The 15166-nt window shown below is 38.5% G+C and overlaps 2 protein-coding genes and 1 long non-coding RNA gene across 4 annotated transcripts in view; 1 reads left to right on the top strand and 2 right to left on the bottom strand.

Moving 5' to 3' along the window:
• Positions 1-511: 511 nt before the first annotated feature.
• On the bottom strand, positions 512-3096 carry LOC148185754 (uncharacterized). Of its 2 annotated transcripts, none has more exons than XM_088073291.1 (3): positions 2938-3096; positions 1784-1933; positions 512-954 (listed from the first exon to the last, which is right to left on the bottom strand). In XM_088073291.1, exons 1-3 carry the CDS (start codon positions 2978-2980, stop codon positions 797-799), a joined length of 351 nt encoding a protein of 116 aa, XP_087929417.1. In that variant the 5' UTR covers positions 2981-3096; the 3' UTR covers positions 512-796. The 2 variants fall into 2 exon arrangements, with proteins under 2 accessions (XP_087929417.1, XP_087929416.1); XM_088073290.1 differs by having other exon boundaries at positions 1757-1933.
• A 541-nt stretch (positions 3097-3637) lies between these two features.
• Positions 3638-15166, bottom strand: part of LOC121962140 (FHF complex subunit HOOK-interacting protein 1A-like) — a 22756-nt gene continuing 11227 nt past the window's right edge. Inside the window, exons 8-17 of the mRNA XM_088073279.1 lie at positions 13282-13383; positions 12111-12254; positions 11177-11344; positions 10992-11071; positions 10001-10173; positions 9805-9916; positions 7700-8964; positions 7387-7565; positions 7162-7282; positions 3638-6063 (exon numbers count right to left, since the gene is read on the bottom strand). Of these exons, the coding sequence (XP_087929405.1) occupies positions 5831-6063; positions 7162-7282; positions 7387-7565; positions 7700-8964; positions 9805-9916; positions 10001-10173; positions 10992-11071; positions 11177-11344; positions 12111-12254; positions 13282-13383 (2577 nt within the window). The 3' untranslated portion in view covers positions 3638-5830. The remainder of the gene's footprint in view (positions 6064-7161; positions 7283-7386; positions 7566-7699; positions 8965-9804; positions 9917-10000; positions 10174-10991; positions 11072-11176; positions 11345-12110; positions 12255-13281; positions 13384-15166) is intronic.
• Positions 11172-15166, top strand: part of LOC148185755 (uncharacterized) — a 10579-nt gene continuing 6584 nt past the window's right edge. Inside the window, exons 1-2 of the long non-coding RNA XR_015775651.1 lie at positions 11172-11308; positions 12120-12273. This is a non-coding gene — a long non-coding RNA (uncharacterized LOC148185755). The remainder of the gene's footprint in view (positions 11309-12119; positions 12274-15166) is intronic.

Genomic DNA, 15166 nt, shown 5'->3' on the forward strand with positions numbered 1-15166 from the left:
GTACAAGATGATTATCAAAAATGTAATGGTTTGGTGTATGTTTTTTTGGAGGAAAAAAAAACCCCTCAAAACCCTGAAACTATTGAAGAAAACAAAAATGATAACAATAATAATAATAATTCATACACACTATATGTAGGGATAACCACTAAAACGTAATTGAGTATTAAAAGCAAAAGAACACATTCTGAATTAGCAGTGATATCAGTGATTAAAAACAAAAAAACAAAAAACGTTTGTATAATGCCAAAATTTTTTTTGCACTATCAAGGTTAGATTCCTAAAAGGTTAATATTAAAATACAAGATTTCTACTCAAATATTTCCTTATTATTTAGCATTGAATCTATATAATAAACCTGCAAAAATAATATTTGGACAGTAACCTTATAAAAAATAAGGTTGAGAAAAAGACTTTCACAAAGAGAAAAAGCTTGAAATTAGTTCCACAACCTAAAACTGCAGAAGCTAACATTTTAGCACCCTCAACTGAATTTGAAATTAGAAAGAAATTTGTCAGCAGTTTTAAAACTTTATTATTCAAGAATATTTGCTCATAAATTATGAGAGTTGTATGTACTTTACAGTGATAATCAGAGGCGAAGCAGAGATAACAAGCTGCATCATCTGCATAGAAACACACCAAAATAACACCAGCAGACAAACCGCATGTCACAGCAGATGAATAACAAAACAGGCTGTTACACTTTCTTTCTTTTTGTGTTTCTTTACACTTTTTCTTTTTTTGTGCTGTTGGAAGTGTTTTACTGTGTATCATGACACAATATTTCTTTTTTTTAATATGCTAACATGAGCAAAGCTAGGAGAGCATAGAGCAGCAGACTGGGTGGGTGGCGCTCAGCTGTGACGGAGGCAGAGGAGTCCATCAGGGCGTTGTGTTCATTCTCAACACCGTTTTTAGCAGAATTTTCCTTCAATTCATCGGCTGTGGTGGCTGTAAGCAAAGAGACAAGACAGTGTACCATTAAAATGAGAGTAAAACATAATTTACAGAAGTTAGAAGCAAGTTATTAAAGGGAAATAAGAGCACGATTAACTATCTGCTAACTGTCATTCAGCAAAAGGTTCACATTGAATTCAAAAGATATTGTCATGGCCTTTAAAAGAAATTAGTTAACTGTGCTTTTTAATATTAAGTATGGTATTCAAATTAAATACTGTATAATTTGCTATTTGATAAAGGTATATGTGTATTGTTTTGGCAAAAATGTTGGTTAAGATTTAGTCTTTTGACCACTATTCGACCACAGTTTTTAAGAGCAATTTTTTAGTTTGCCTACAAATGACTTTTGGATTTTTGGAGGAAAGTTGAAATATCATATCCAAATGTATCGAATACCTGGGACAGATGTAATCCAGAGAAAGATACTTCAGGTCGTACCTTCTGGTGCAAAAAACGTAGAAAATCAAACTTGTTCCCGAAAACATTAATAATGGATGAAAGTTTTTAGACTCAGTCTATAAACATGATTGACATGATGCGAGGTCGTAGAGACGAACAATTTTAGATGAAAAAAAAACAACATGCAAAGGCTTAACAGATCAATACGCTGCATGCAGCTCTATAATGAATTTAGATTGTAATGGTTGTAAATAGTAAAATTTGCGGTAAAGTTGCAGTGATTGGACATAATTGCACGGTCGCTCAGAATTCACACGGATTGGCTGAAATTGTGTTAATTGTTGCGATAAACGGAGAAAGAAGGTGGAAATAGACCGGAGGAGACAGAAGTTACCAGAGGAGGAAGTAGAGGATGGGTCACCTTTGTTGTGCCATTGTGGTGAGATTGTCGAAAAGTCGTCAGGTGCTGTTAGCTCATAGTGTGATTTACCACTGCCTTCGACTGAGTCATCTTCATCGTCCATTTCAGGAGGATCGTGATCATCTCCATCTCCTAAAATGACTGCAGCACCTACAAAAGTACAGGAAGAGCAATTGATGGAAAGTTATTTTAAGTTAAAGTTATTTTTTCTGGTTGATATTCAGTCTGATGTAATCAGAAAAAGATGTCAGCAGTCAGATCTTTCATTTTTTAAATTTCCTCATGTTGTAATGTTAGAGATTAACCCTTACAGCCCGCTTTAATATTACAAACATTTCAAAATCAAGCTTTAAAAAATATGACACATTAATATTATTTTCTGATTTCAGTGAGTTCATTTTTAACCAACATCAGTCATATTCATAAATATCAAATATTCATTAATTTTCAGAATTTTAACTCTTCAAATGCCAGGTTTTGTCATGATGACACTATGATTTTAGATGAAAAAAAAAAGCATTATTTTCAATATAGTACATACTAATTAGATTTTCTTTATTATCACAGCTGTGGATGTCAGTAATAAGCAGCAACATTGACTTTTTTTTTTTTTTTTTTTGCTTAGTGTCTAACACTCACACCTCCCTGCACAATAAATGTCCTTTTCTAAATCAGGCTCTAAAAATATTATACATTAATATCAATTGACCAACATCAGTCCTAATCATAAATATCAAATATTCATTAATTTTCAGAATTTCTACTCTTTAAATGCCAGGTTTTTGTTATGACGCCTCTATGTTTATGGATGAAAAAATAAAATAATGACTGATGACAGGTCACCTAGTGGAAATAGCATTTATTTCCTCTATATGCCGAATATGGTCAAAATGACGCCATCAGGTGGAAAATAGTCAAAATGACAAATTCAGAGTCAAAAGCCCAGAATGACACCCAGAAATAACACAAGTCATGCTTTTCTGCTCTGATGGCTGTGGGATCAAAAATGTCAGTTTGAATGGGTTTCAATGGAGCATTTTTTGACCTGAACAGTCTGAATGTAACTATTTAGTTTCCACAGTGTATTTTAGACTTATTGTAGGAGCTGAGCTGGAAAGATTAACAGTCAAACACAGTTTCTGTCACAGACTCACCTATCATCCATATCAGCAGGTAAACCTTCATAATCGCCATCATCACCACCTCCAGCCCTCTTCTTCTGCTTCTTCTTCTTCTTTGTAAAAAGTTTCTGCAGCTGACGGATGGGCTGACACGGCGTCTCTGCCGTCGATCATCTCACAGCTGTGCCTCAGATCTTTCTCAAATTATCTAACAGGAACTGGCTAACCACAGTTTGTTGACAGGGAGACTTTAAGTCACATAGAACGACTAAATGTCACAGATAATGTCCTTAGTCCTTTAACACCATTCATAGTTATTATCCAAACATTCAGAAAACTTTCTCATTCCTGATATAACAAGATATTTTTCACAAGATATTTTTTCACATTTCAGGTTTTTCACATTTTTACAAGAAACTTGTGAAATGTTTTAACAAGACATCATCCCTGATAATGATCTTTTTAATTTCTGGCCTGGTAACTCTATGCTTTCATATTAATTGTATCATTTTTTTTAAACTATTTTATATTTTCGTATGTAATAAGACATTTAACTTTATCCTGCTGTACAAAAAAATCTGTATATTTGTTACTCTCCTAACGGGACAGCAGCAGATGTTCAACTGCCACGTTTAGACAGCTGAAACCTCCAATTAAACACAAGAACCTTTAAATTACTGCACCAAATAATAAAGAAATACAAAAAGAAACTAAGATTAAACCACTGGCAAGATTTGTTTTGGTTTTCTGAAAATCAGTTTTATTGTTTTTCCACCTCATTTTGGCAATAATTAATTTCAAAAGCAGAGACGAGACAGTGAAAAAAAGAAACATGTCCCAGGTGTAAATTACCAGCAGGTGGCATCATTCATCCCATAATTTATCCAAAATTACACAGTTTGTGTAGTAAAGGTGTGGCGATAGTGTTTACTCTGCATTTATTTTTATTTAATTTTGCAAAAGCAGTCGCTGTAACTTGCGTCGTTTTGCATTGTTTTAAGACACTGTGAGAAAAAAGTGTTTTTTCTGTTGTTTTTGCCACCTGAAGTTTGAGTTAAATTATATCTTGAAAAACTTTTATCCCAAATTACCTGAACGCAGAACATCATAGGGGAACACCAAAGAAGCATAACAGCAAATTATTTCACTTTTTTCATGTGAAAAGGAACAAAAAGACATTTCTTTACATAAATCACGTTTTTACATCAAAAAACAATGAAATGCACATAAATAGAAATGCAAATGAGAGAAATTAACATCTGATATAGTAAGACATCACATAAATCGTGTCGTTTTTGCATCTTGCACTAAAATCTCTGTTGGTTAAAATAAGGCTCCGTCTGTGTTTGTGTTTGCATGTAAAGACACAACAGGAAAACATAAATAAACTGGCAAAACGAATCCCAGAAGCTCTGCACCTTTTGATTCAGATTAACAGTTATTTTTTAGTATTATATTATAATTTTATTCATCTGGCTTAACCTTTTGAAACCTGAGCTTGATTTCTCCCAAAAAATTAATTTGGAAAAAAAAGTCAAATAGTATTTATATATAGCAAGAATTAGCAAGAAATTAGTGAAAAACTACAAGAAATATACCCGGAATTAGCACAGAAAGACATAAAAAAAGGGAAATAACCTTAAAAAAGTAATAATAATTTTCTGTGACCCAATCTTAAATTTATAATTTATTCTAATAATCAGAAATATCATTTTCTTGATATTTTCCCCATTTATGTGATAATTTTCTCTCTTTATTAAACTAATTTTAAGGACATTTTCTTGTCTCTTTTCCTTTGTTTTTTAACATTTGCTGAGGGTTCAAAGGTTTACATTTTTGTGAAACACATCTGAACACAACACAAGAGAGCAGATGTCGATCCAGGTTTCAGAGTGCTCAAAAAATCTACCAAAATCACCATTTCAGCTTAAACTATAAAATGAAAAATGAACTCAAATCCAGGAGAAGCCTCTGTTTTCTGTAGATGTACAATAACACAACACAAGGGAAACAGCTTCTCTGAGAAACACAAATCCTGGTTTCTGTTTTAAAACCTTTAAACATTTTAAACCTCAACAAACTGGTTTGAATTCTTTAAAGAAAATATGGAAGAAAGAGAAAATAAGGCAATGAGCAACCAAGAAATGACCCCAAAATTAGCACAAAAAGTACAAATATAAGTAATAATCTTAGTAAAATGTCTCTATCTATAATTTTGATAATTATGAATATCTTTTTTCAATATTTTGCCCCTTTTTTATTGTTTGATAATATGAGGCTCATTGCCTTTTTCCGCCATGTTCTCGAAAGAAAACAAACCAATTTGCCAAAGTTTCAACGGTTTAAGTTAGTTATTGTTTTTGTTGATAAACGTTAACTAAATCTGATGTTAAGTCACTTCAATGTGTTTAAATAGTTATTTCTATTTCTATGGTTTAAGCGTCAAGTTTCCCCTCCTGAGTACGATTGCCAAAATAAAGTCCTCTGCATTTTTAAATAAACCTTAATAATTAGAAAACTCTTAAATAACCAACATTTTTTTCCCACGTGAACAAATAAGATTTCAGAAAACTGTGTAGAAAACTTTTTGCACTCATCCCACAAATATGTAGAAAACTTGAATTATCTCCAAAATAATCTCATTTTCGTCAACATATAAATATCCATATTCACAGTGGGGGAAATATTCAAGTGCAGCCCTGAATATAAGCGTACTGTACAAATTTATTACTGCAATATTCACATATATATATAATATGATTTGTGTTGCGTGTTTTTGTGCTTGTGTTTTTAGGACGTTTACGAGACCTCCATCCTCTGCTGGAGGTCGACACGTCTTCGTCTTTAGACGCTCTCGGGCACATCAGTGGCAGTTTCTCAGGCAGATTTTTAGATTTTCACGGCTGGACGGCAGACGGCGCTCCCGTTACTCCTCCGCAGAGCAGTCCAGCGCGATGCTGTGCTCCTGGGCGATGGCGGCCAGCTCCTTGAGGAACTCGGCGAACAGGATGATGGCGAACACTCGGCTCTTGGCCTGAGGGGGGATGGGCGGGCAGGGCGGCAGGACGTTGAGAGGCGGCAGCGCCAGAGCGTTTCTCACGTAGCCGTTAGGAAGAGACGGGTCCAGGATGATGTCGCCACCCTGAGACTGGAGGCACTCTGAGACACGACGGGAAACAAAAGAGTCAGAAAGCTTCGAATATGAAAAAGGTTCTGCAAACGATGTCGGAAATTCAAACCGTCGACAGCAGAGACACTCAGCCCGCTTTGTCTGAGGGCCGCTTTTACAAAACGACAGCAGGCCAGGGGCCAGTCGCAGAGGCCCCAGACATGTTCCTGGGATTTTAAACGTTTCTCAGATTTTACGTTTAAGGACATTTTTTGGATTTTGCAACATTTCTAAGATTTTAGGACATTCTTCACGATTTTAAAGCTTTTCCTAGATTTTAAGATGTTTCAAGGATTTTAGGACATTTTTTTCCGGATCTTAGTACATTTCTCGGATTTTTGGACGTTTCTCAGATTTTAGGACGTTTCTGGGATTTCAGAACTTTTTTTAGACTTCATAACATTTCTTAGATTTTAGGACATTTTTCACGATTTCAAAGCATTTCCTAGATTTTTAAGATGTTTCTAGGATTTTAGGACATTTCTCGAATTTTAGGACGTTTTTTAAGATTTCAGAATGTTTCTAAGATTTTAGGACGTTTTTTCCGGATTTTAGGACATTTCTAGGATTTACGGAAGTTTCTAGGATGTTGACTATTTCTAGGATCTTAGTACATTTCTCGGATTCTCGGACATTTCTCAGATTTTAGGATGTTTGTAGGATTTATGAACACTTCTCAGATTTCAGAAAATTTCTGGGATTTTAGGATGTTTCTCGGATGTTTCTAGGATTTCTGTTTTTGGATTCCTAACATTTCTCAGATATTTAGGCAGTTCTCGGATTCAGAACGTTTCTAGGATTTTAGGACATTTCTCAGATTTTAGGTCAGTTTCGGGGGCATGGCTCGGACTTCTGTAATGATATTCCATGTCAGGTTAAACAAAAAGGATCTTCCTCTTCACCAAAAATGCCTATTACTGTCCTGATTCTTACCGTAATAATATCGGCAAACTCAGTCAAAGGATGAGGCGGGACGAGACTTTCTATCAGCATGAGGCTGACCAGATAATGACCGAATCTCTTTTGGGTAAACGATCCCTTTAAGATAACGTGTGTGTGTGTGTGTGTGTGTGTGTGTGTGTTTTAACCTCTAAATTTGCTGTCCTGGTCTTTAGCCAAGAGGAACCTCCAGGCCTGAGTGACCAGAGCAGGATAGTCCGGTCTGCTCGCCACGTAGCGTTCGATCTGAGCGTGCACTGACACCAGCACCTATGGGAGCAAAAGAACACACATGTTATCATTTCGATTCTTCGAACCTTTGAATCATCAATATATCCTGTTTGTGTGTGTGTGTGTGTGTGTGTGTGTGTTACCTGGTACAGCGTGCGTACGTTGGGCTGGGTGTGTGCGTCTGTGCTGAACAGGAAGGACCTGAGGAGAGGTTGTGGGTACGACGCCAGCTGGGCCAGGATGCCCGTCACCAGCAGGTTCACGGCGATGGAGTTCTCCAGGAGGTTCTCGAGCCGGGACAACAGGACGCTGATGAACGGACCTGTGGCATCATGGGAAATCACAGGTCAGCGTGCGAGATGTGAACCTACAGGATTTTGAACTTTCGAGTTGCTCGATGAACAGTTTAATCTTCTTTTATCACTTTATTGTCTTACTGGGTTGAAAAACACAGACCTGTGAAGGGAACTCCATGCCTCCTGCTTCCTCTCGTACAGTTGCTCCTCCTCTCCTCGCCTCCCTCTTCCTCCTCCTCCTCTTCCATCGCCTCCTCCTCCTCTCCTTCCTCCTCCTCTCCGTCGTCCCAGGAGGACCTAAAACCCAGTTCCTCCTCCTCTTCCATTTTTTGCCTGAGCGCTCGTACCCGCCTCCTGAATGAGCTGATGTCGTTCGTGATGTCGTCGCAGTCCGGCTCCACCCCTAAAGACAGCATGAGCTCGTGGTATCGGGACAGGAAGTCGTCGCTGTTGGCGACTTTGTTAGTGGGCAGATTTGGAGACGTGGCGTCAGGTGGCTCGAAGTCAGAGTGGCCGTTGGGTAAACATGGATGTTGCGTGTTGTTTGTGTGTAGTTTGTAACTGATTGTAGTTGTGAAGTCTTTGTCCGTGTCCTCACATTCGTCGATGATGTGATTCTTTGCGTTAAAGCCGTTGGTGAAAATCTGACGCCCTCCTTGCACGTCCATCCTCGTTATCTCATCCTCTCCTTCCTCCTTCCTTCTGTTAATCTCCTTCCCTCCGTCCTCACTCCTCCTCCTCACCTCCTTCACGTAATCCTCACTCCTCCGTCTCTCCTCTTTCCCTCCGTCCTCGCTCCGCCTCCTCGTCGACATTATACTGTTAACCGTCTCCATCACCGTCCTCCCTGTAGTCGTCAGCATTGTTGTTATTGTCGTTGTCGTCGCTGCCGTCGATATTCGTCCGTTCGAGATGCTCCCGCGCGCTCGTCGATTTGCCGCCATGATTCGGTCCAAAGTGGTGGACTTTGATTCTCTCTGGGCGACGAGGTTGTACACCAGAACGTCGTCCTCAAACTCGGACTCCTCCACGTACGAGCCGCACACCAGCTTGGTCGCAGTGCGGCGCATCTCCTGGATGTGTCGAGGAGGCAGCGGGGCCGCCTCCGCGGTGCCGTTTGCGAGCGCCGTGTTTGTCAACGCCAACAAGGAGGGATCGTCGTCTGCGAAGATGTCGTCCCACTCCAGCTCCAGGGTCGAGCTGGCTCGTCCCGTCTGGTTGCTCGTAGATACGGTGTCTGAGGAGGAGGGCGTCGGGGAGAGGGCTGATGGCGGAGGAGTGACGCCCAGAGAGCAGATGGAGTCGCTTTTGACTCGCCGTACGATCTCGTCCTCGTCGTCTACGTCGTCCCCCGGTGTGTCAGATCGATATTCTTGAGGCGGAGGTTCGACCCCGTCATACCGAGCCGACCAGAGCCGACACGCCCTGCGGACAAACAAACCTCATCAGAACTGAAGACGTCGGATATAAATAATGAAAAAATGATGTGACGGTCGTCTGTTTGGTCGTCTAATAAATGAAAGATTGAAATATCTCCACTAAAACTTTATGGATCAAGAGGACATTTGGTCCAAATATTCATGTTCCCCAGACGATGATTTCTGCTGACGGAGATCCTCTCATTTTTTCTTTAGCTCCACCTTAAGGTTTTCTTTGTGTGTTTTTCAGCGAAATATCTCCATAACAATTGAATTAATTTCTATGAAACTTGGTGCAGAATTTTTTGTTCCCCAGAAGATGAACCCTACTGACGTACTAGTGCCACTATTAGATTGACATTAAAAACAAAAAAATTATTGTGTTGTTTTTTGAGCAAAATATCTCCCAAAAACACCCCAAAAATTCAAATTAAAAAAAAGATTAAAAAAAAATTTTAAAAAAAAACTACATCATAAAAAAAGAAAACACCCCAAACTTCAAAATAAAATAAAAAAGGAGAAAAATGCCCAATAAAATTATATTAAAAAATACAAGGTGAAAAAACTTTTTTTAAAAATCTAAATTATAAAATATAGAAAAATGCCCAAAACAGTTAACTGTTTAAGCAGAACGTGTTGCTGTCAGATAAATGTAGCGAGGCAAAAATACAATATTTCCCTCTGAGTAAATAAGTAAATGTACTTGGATATGAACTGAACAGCACTTACAATTATTTAATTTAATTTAATTTTTCCTAGATTTTTTTAAAGTTTAACTTGATATTTTACAGTGAGGCTGATCCAGAGTCCGTCCACTGATTTCATGGCAGAGGACGTCGAGACTGACCTGTGGGACGTGGCGATGGCCTGGCGGGCGTCCCAGAGGTAGTGGAGGTAGTTTACGTCCATCAGAAAGTCTGACCCTCGACAGTAAGCGACGCTGTCCGACACCGACAGATCTGACAGACACAGCACGTGAGTGGCAGGATGCAGCTGTTAAAGAGTGTTTACGTGTTTACTTGTTTATGTTTACGGGTGCTGACCTGCTCCTTTGGGCCAGTGGATGTGCTCTGAGCGTGAGTTCACGCTGAGGAGGTTCCCGGGACACCAGGAGGGCAGCAGGAGCAGCAGGGAGGCGGCGCTGGAGGAGTAACAGTCCGTCTGCTTCAAGGAGGAGCGCTGCCTCCTGCTCAGGTGGCTGCAGGGAATCAGATACCTGAGGACACACGGACGCTCGTCAGTCCCAGCATGCATCAGTGCCCGGAGACATCGCTGCTGCCCCATGAAAAACATCCGCCGCAGCAGCCGATGGCTCTGCGGGTGTTTGGTTGTTTACGTCGGTGGGAAGAAACATTAAAAACAACTTGGACACACAAAGGTCAGTTTACTGCATGTCTGTTAATGTTTCGTTTACATTCAGTTAACATTTACATTAGTTTACATTTTTTGCAAAATTGTCTAAAACAATGTACAATATTTTATTCACATTTTATTTGTTGATATTATTTTAGTAATAATTATTATTATATAAATTATTATTATATAAATAGTACTATATAACATAAAATACAATATATATATATTGGTCATTTAAATTATTAACCCATATCATTAATAACAAAAATATAATCATATAAGAATAATACTTTTATATTACATATAATATTATATATTACATTTATTATATTTACTATTATTATTATTAACTTGGACAGGCCACATAATGAATTTACTACAGTTCTCTTTATGTTCAGTTTACATACAGTTTATTAATTTGCAAAGATTTCTACACAAATTTATATATATTATTAATATAATTTTGCATTTTTAGAGGGCGCCATGATATTAACAGCCTCACGATAAAAATGTTGCACACATGATAAGATTAAAGAATTTAGCCAACATTTAAAATATTAGTGAATGAAAAATAGAAATACTTAAAAACACATGATTAAGATGTAGATATTCTGGTGTACGCACCAAAATCTGATTCATAATGTTTGTTTTACTTTGAAGGAGCCGTGTGAGACCGACCTGAAGACGAGCTGCAGCATCACGTCCTCACAGAAGAGACCAATCAGAGTCCTGAACAGAGCCAGCGACACCGTGCCGAGCTGATGGACACACGAGTCCCAAACAAATCAGGACTCATAAAGCATGAAGCAGCAGCAGAGATGTGTGTGTGTGTGTGTGTGTGTGTGTGTGTGTGTGTGTGTTACCTGGAAAGGTGTGTTGACCCGGCTCACCAGTGTGTCCAGGATGTGCACGTTGTCGTGCGTGTGCAGCAGGATGAAGGACAGGAAGCTCTGCAGGAGGGCCGGCTCAGAGATGGAGCGCAGGAACAAGTCCAGGTACGCCGTGGTGGTCATCACCTCCTCTACTGTCAGCTGCACACACACACACACACACACACACGCACACACACACACACACACATCATGGTTACTTAAGCACGAATGTGATAATTTAAAATAAAAGTACACAAGTTTTTTAACAAGCAGTTGCAATCGTCCCACTGAACAGGGCACTAATTTAGCAAGTCGTCGCTGCATTTCCTGCAGCATTTGTGCCATCAAACGTGTTTTTTTACAGGTCATGACTGCTTTTCCGGCAGAAAATTGACATCGAATGTGGGTCTTTTTTTAACGAGGCGTTGCTGCATTTCCAGTGGAAATCGAACTATTGAACGCAGGTGTTTTTTAGTCTTGTCACTGCATTTCCTGCAGCATTTGTGCCACCAAACATAGATTTTTTTCTATAAGTCATTACTGCGTTTCAAGCGGATATTTGCCAAAGATGCAGGTCTTTTTTCGCGAAGCGTTGCTGCACTTCCACCAGCAATCAAAATATCGAATGTGGGTGTTTGTTAGTGAGCCGGTACTGTGTTTCCAGAGGCTTTTGTGCCACTAGAAGTCGGTTTTTGAAGCGTGATGTTTTCCTAATCACAGTCATGTTATTTGTGCCTAATAATAACCTCGTGTTCACCGTAATGTTGCTGAAACGTAAACAGTCATAAAGTTTGAAGGTCTCTGCTGCATTATGAGAGAAATGTGACCTATCCATGGATGTAGAAATGTACAATATCAGTATTTATTCTGGTATTCAGGCTGTCTGCAGTCTACTTTGTGGGTAAATTTGGATATTTTTTGTCACCTTGTGCAGAGCGGGAGCCAGCACGGGCACCAGGAAGCCGTTGTAGATGTAACCCAGCAGCTGAGAGCGGATGGACGGGTGAGCGACCTTTGTGACGGCGCTGCAGAAGTCCAGAGAGTGCAGGAAGTGGACCAGAGCTGGAACCTGTCCACCCGAACACACGGTAAGAGTCACATCATCCATCATTTATTCAGTAATCCAGACAGTCTGTCATGAATTCTTCTATTCTGAAACATGAAGTGGTTCACGCTGGGAGTTATTTTTATACTTTTAGTTTACATAAGGTGCAGAGTGCATAAAACAGCACCAAAATCAAGCTGATTTATTATAAAAAGTGTCAGTGGAGGATCCCCCACATCCCCCGACAGAAGTCCTGGCTAAGACCCTAATGTCCTAAAATTGTAAAATCCTTATAATGTCCTAAAATCCTAGAAATGTCCTCAAATCCTAAAAAAAACTCATTAAGTCTTGGAAATGTCCCAAAATTCAGAAAACATCCTAAAACCCTAAAATGTTATAAAATTCTAAAAAAAAAAATATTTTTTAAAAATCCAAGAAATGTCCAAAAATCCTAAACATGTCCTAATATCCTAAAAAACATCATAAAATGTCCCAAAATCCTAGAAATGTCTGAGAATCCTAAAAATGTTCTAAAATCCTAAAAAAAGTAATAAAGTCCTAGAAATGTCCCAAAATTCAAGAAACGTCCTAAAACCCCAGAAATGTCCTAACATCTGAGAGACATCCTAAAACCCTAGAAACGTCCTAAAATCCTAAAAAAAAAACCATCAGAAAATTCAAGAAACGTCCTAAAATCCTAAAAACGTCCTGAAATCTTAAAAGTGTCCTAAAATCCTGGACACATGTTTGGAGCTGCTGTGATTGGCCGCAGATTGGCTGAGTGTCCCCGCTGTACCGTGATGTCTCTGACTCCCCGTGATTGAAGCGTTATTCGTGTAACTTTGATGTAAACTGTCGTCACGTTTCTAAAATCGTCTTATTTGTTGATTCTTCTTTCATTCACTAACGTTCAGTCGTCTGTTCATCTCTTTATTCTTGCATTTATTCGTGTTCCCTCCTCTCACGCTGTGATTTCGTCGCTGTCACGGATGCGTTCATTCATTCATGATGTCATTATGTCACTCGCTCGCTCTGTGGTCGTCATGGTTACCTGCTGCCAGTCGGCCCGGTCCAGACAGTGCCAGTCCTCGCTGTAAACCTGCAGCCGGGCCGGGAGAGACGAGTACAGACCGGACAGACCTGTGGCCAGCACCTGAAATACACACACACACACACACACATGAAATACACACATCAACACACACATCAACACATCAACACACACACACACACACACACACACACACACACACACACACACTTCTGATGAAATTAAACTGCACTGCAGATTTGTGCAGCTCATTTTATAAATAACAGAATGAGGTGAATGGTTTCACAAATTAAATTTGGCTTTATTTATTTCAAAAACACAGGAAGAAGGAAATAAGAAACTTAATAGGAAATGACTTAAAATAAACATTACTAATAAATAACTACATAAATAATAAATATAAAGGAAAGTCAGAAACAAGGAAATTACCTAAAAAAGTGCCTAAAATAATAAAAAAAAAATTGGCAACATAATTTTAATTTTATTAATTGAGAGACAGGGGGCCAGTCCAATATATGTCTGTAGGATTTTTGGGACATTTCTTGGATTTTCTGATGTTTTTTTAGGATTTTAGGACATTTCTGGGATTTTAGGACATTTCTCAGATTTTAGGACATTTCTCAGATTTTAGCTAGGACCTCTGTTGGGCTCTTTTTTGATCAACAAGCTCTATTTTGATGCTGTTTTATGCACTAAAAGTACAAAAACTATTCCCAGCGTCAATCAGTTTATTTATGTTGTGAATTACAAAATAGTTGGGGGGCCACCCGGGACCCTATCAGGGGCCAGATTTAGCCCGCGGGCCGTAAGTTGAGCATCACTGCTGTATATGTACTGTACAAACATGAGAGGGTTGCAAGCAAATACGTGTATTTCGCAGAAATTTTCGTTTAATAAGAGAACGGCAGACGAATGAGGAGAAAGCGACAATCAGCATCAGCAGCTTCAGTCTTGAGTCTCCTAACAATCAGGCAGCCGTCCAATCATGTGCAGACTTACTAATCCTCCCCGAGTACGAGCCAATCTCACCCTGATTTACTAATCTGCTCTCTGCAAAAAGATTGAGGTCAGAGTGTGGTTACATGGTCTTAAATCGGACACACACACACACACACACACACACACACACACACACACACACACACACACACAGGTTGCACGTGCTTTAGTGTCTTTGCCTGCCCTCTCACACACTCCCTCCCTTTCTTTCACACACACACACACATATATATATATATTTGCATCAAAGTCACGTTTTCCGTGACTTTGATGCAACTTTTGAAGACCACACGTTCTTTAAAATGACCATCGATCCTTAAATAAATAAATAAATGAAATATAGAAAAATAAAAAAAAAATTAAATCTGCATAGCATGTTATATGTTGAAAATAATGATAATAATTATATTTTTTTTATCTAAAAACATCATGACACAAACCCTGGTATTTAAAGGGTTACATTTCTGAACATTAATGAATATTTGATATTAGTGATTAGGACTGATGTTAGTTAAAAAATAAACTCAATCAAAGTAGAAAATAATATTAATGTTTAATATTTTTGATAGCCTTTTTTTAAAGTTCATTTTGTGTTCAGAGCGGTTTGAGTGTGAGCATCTGACACTGTACAAAAAATAATAATGTAAAAAAATCAGTGTTGCTGCTAATCATTGACATTTCTCAGGCTGTGATTTAAAAAAAATCAATCTGGCATGGAGTACTTTGAAAATATATATATATTTTTTTCATCTATAAACATAGTGGCATCGAAAACCTGGCATTTAAAGGGTCAAAATTCTAAAAATTAATGAATATTTGATATTTATTATTAGGACAGATGTTGGTTAAGAAAGTAGAACATCATATTAATGTATAATATAATAAA

This window comes from Plectropomus leopardus, chromosome 23 (genome assembly GCF_026936395.1).
Source record: "Plectropomus leopardus strain MGB_pleo_1.0 chromosome 23, ASM2693639v1, whole genome shotgun sequence".
Lineage (NCBI taxonomy): Eukaryota > Metazoa > Chordata > Actinopteri > Perciformes > Serranidae > Plectropomus > Plectropomus leopardus.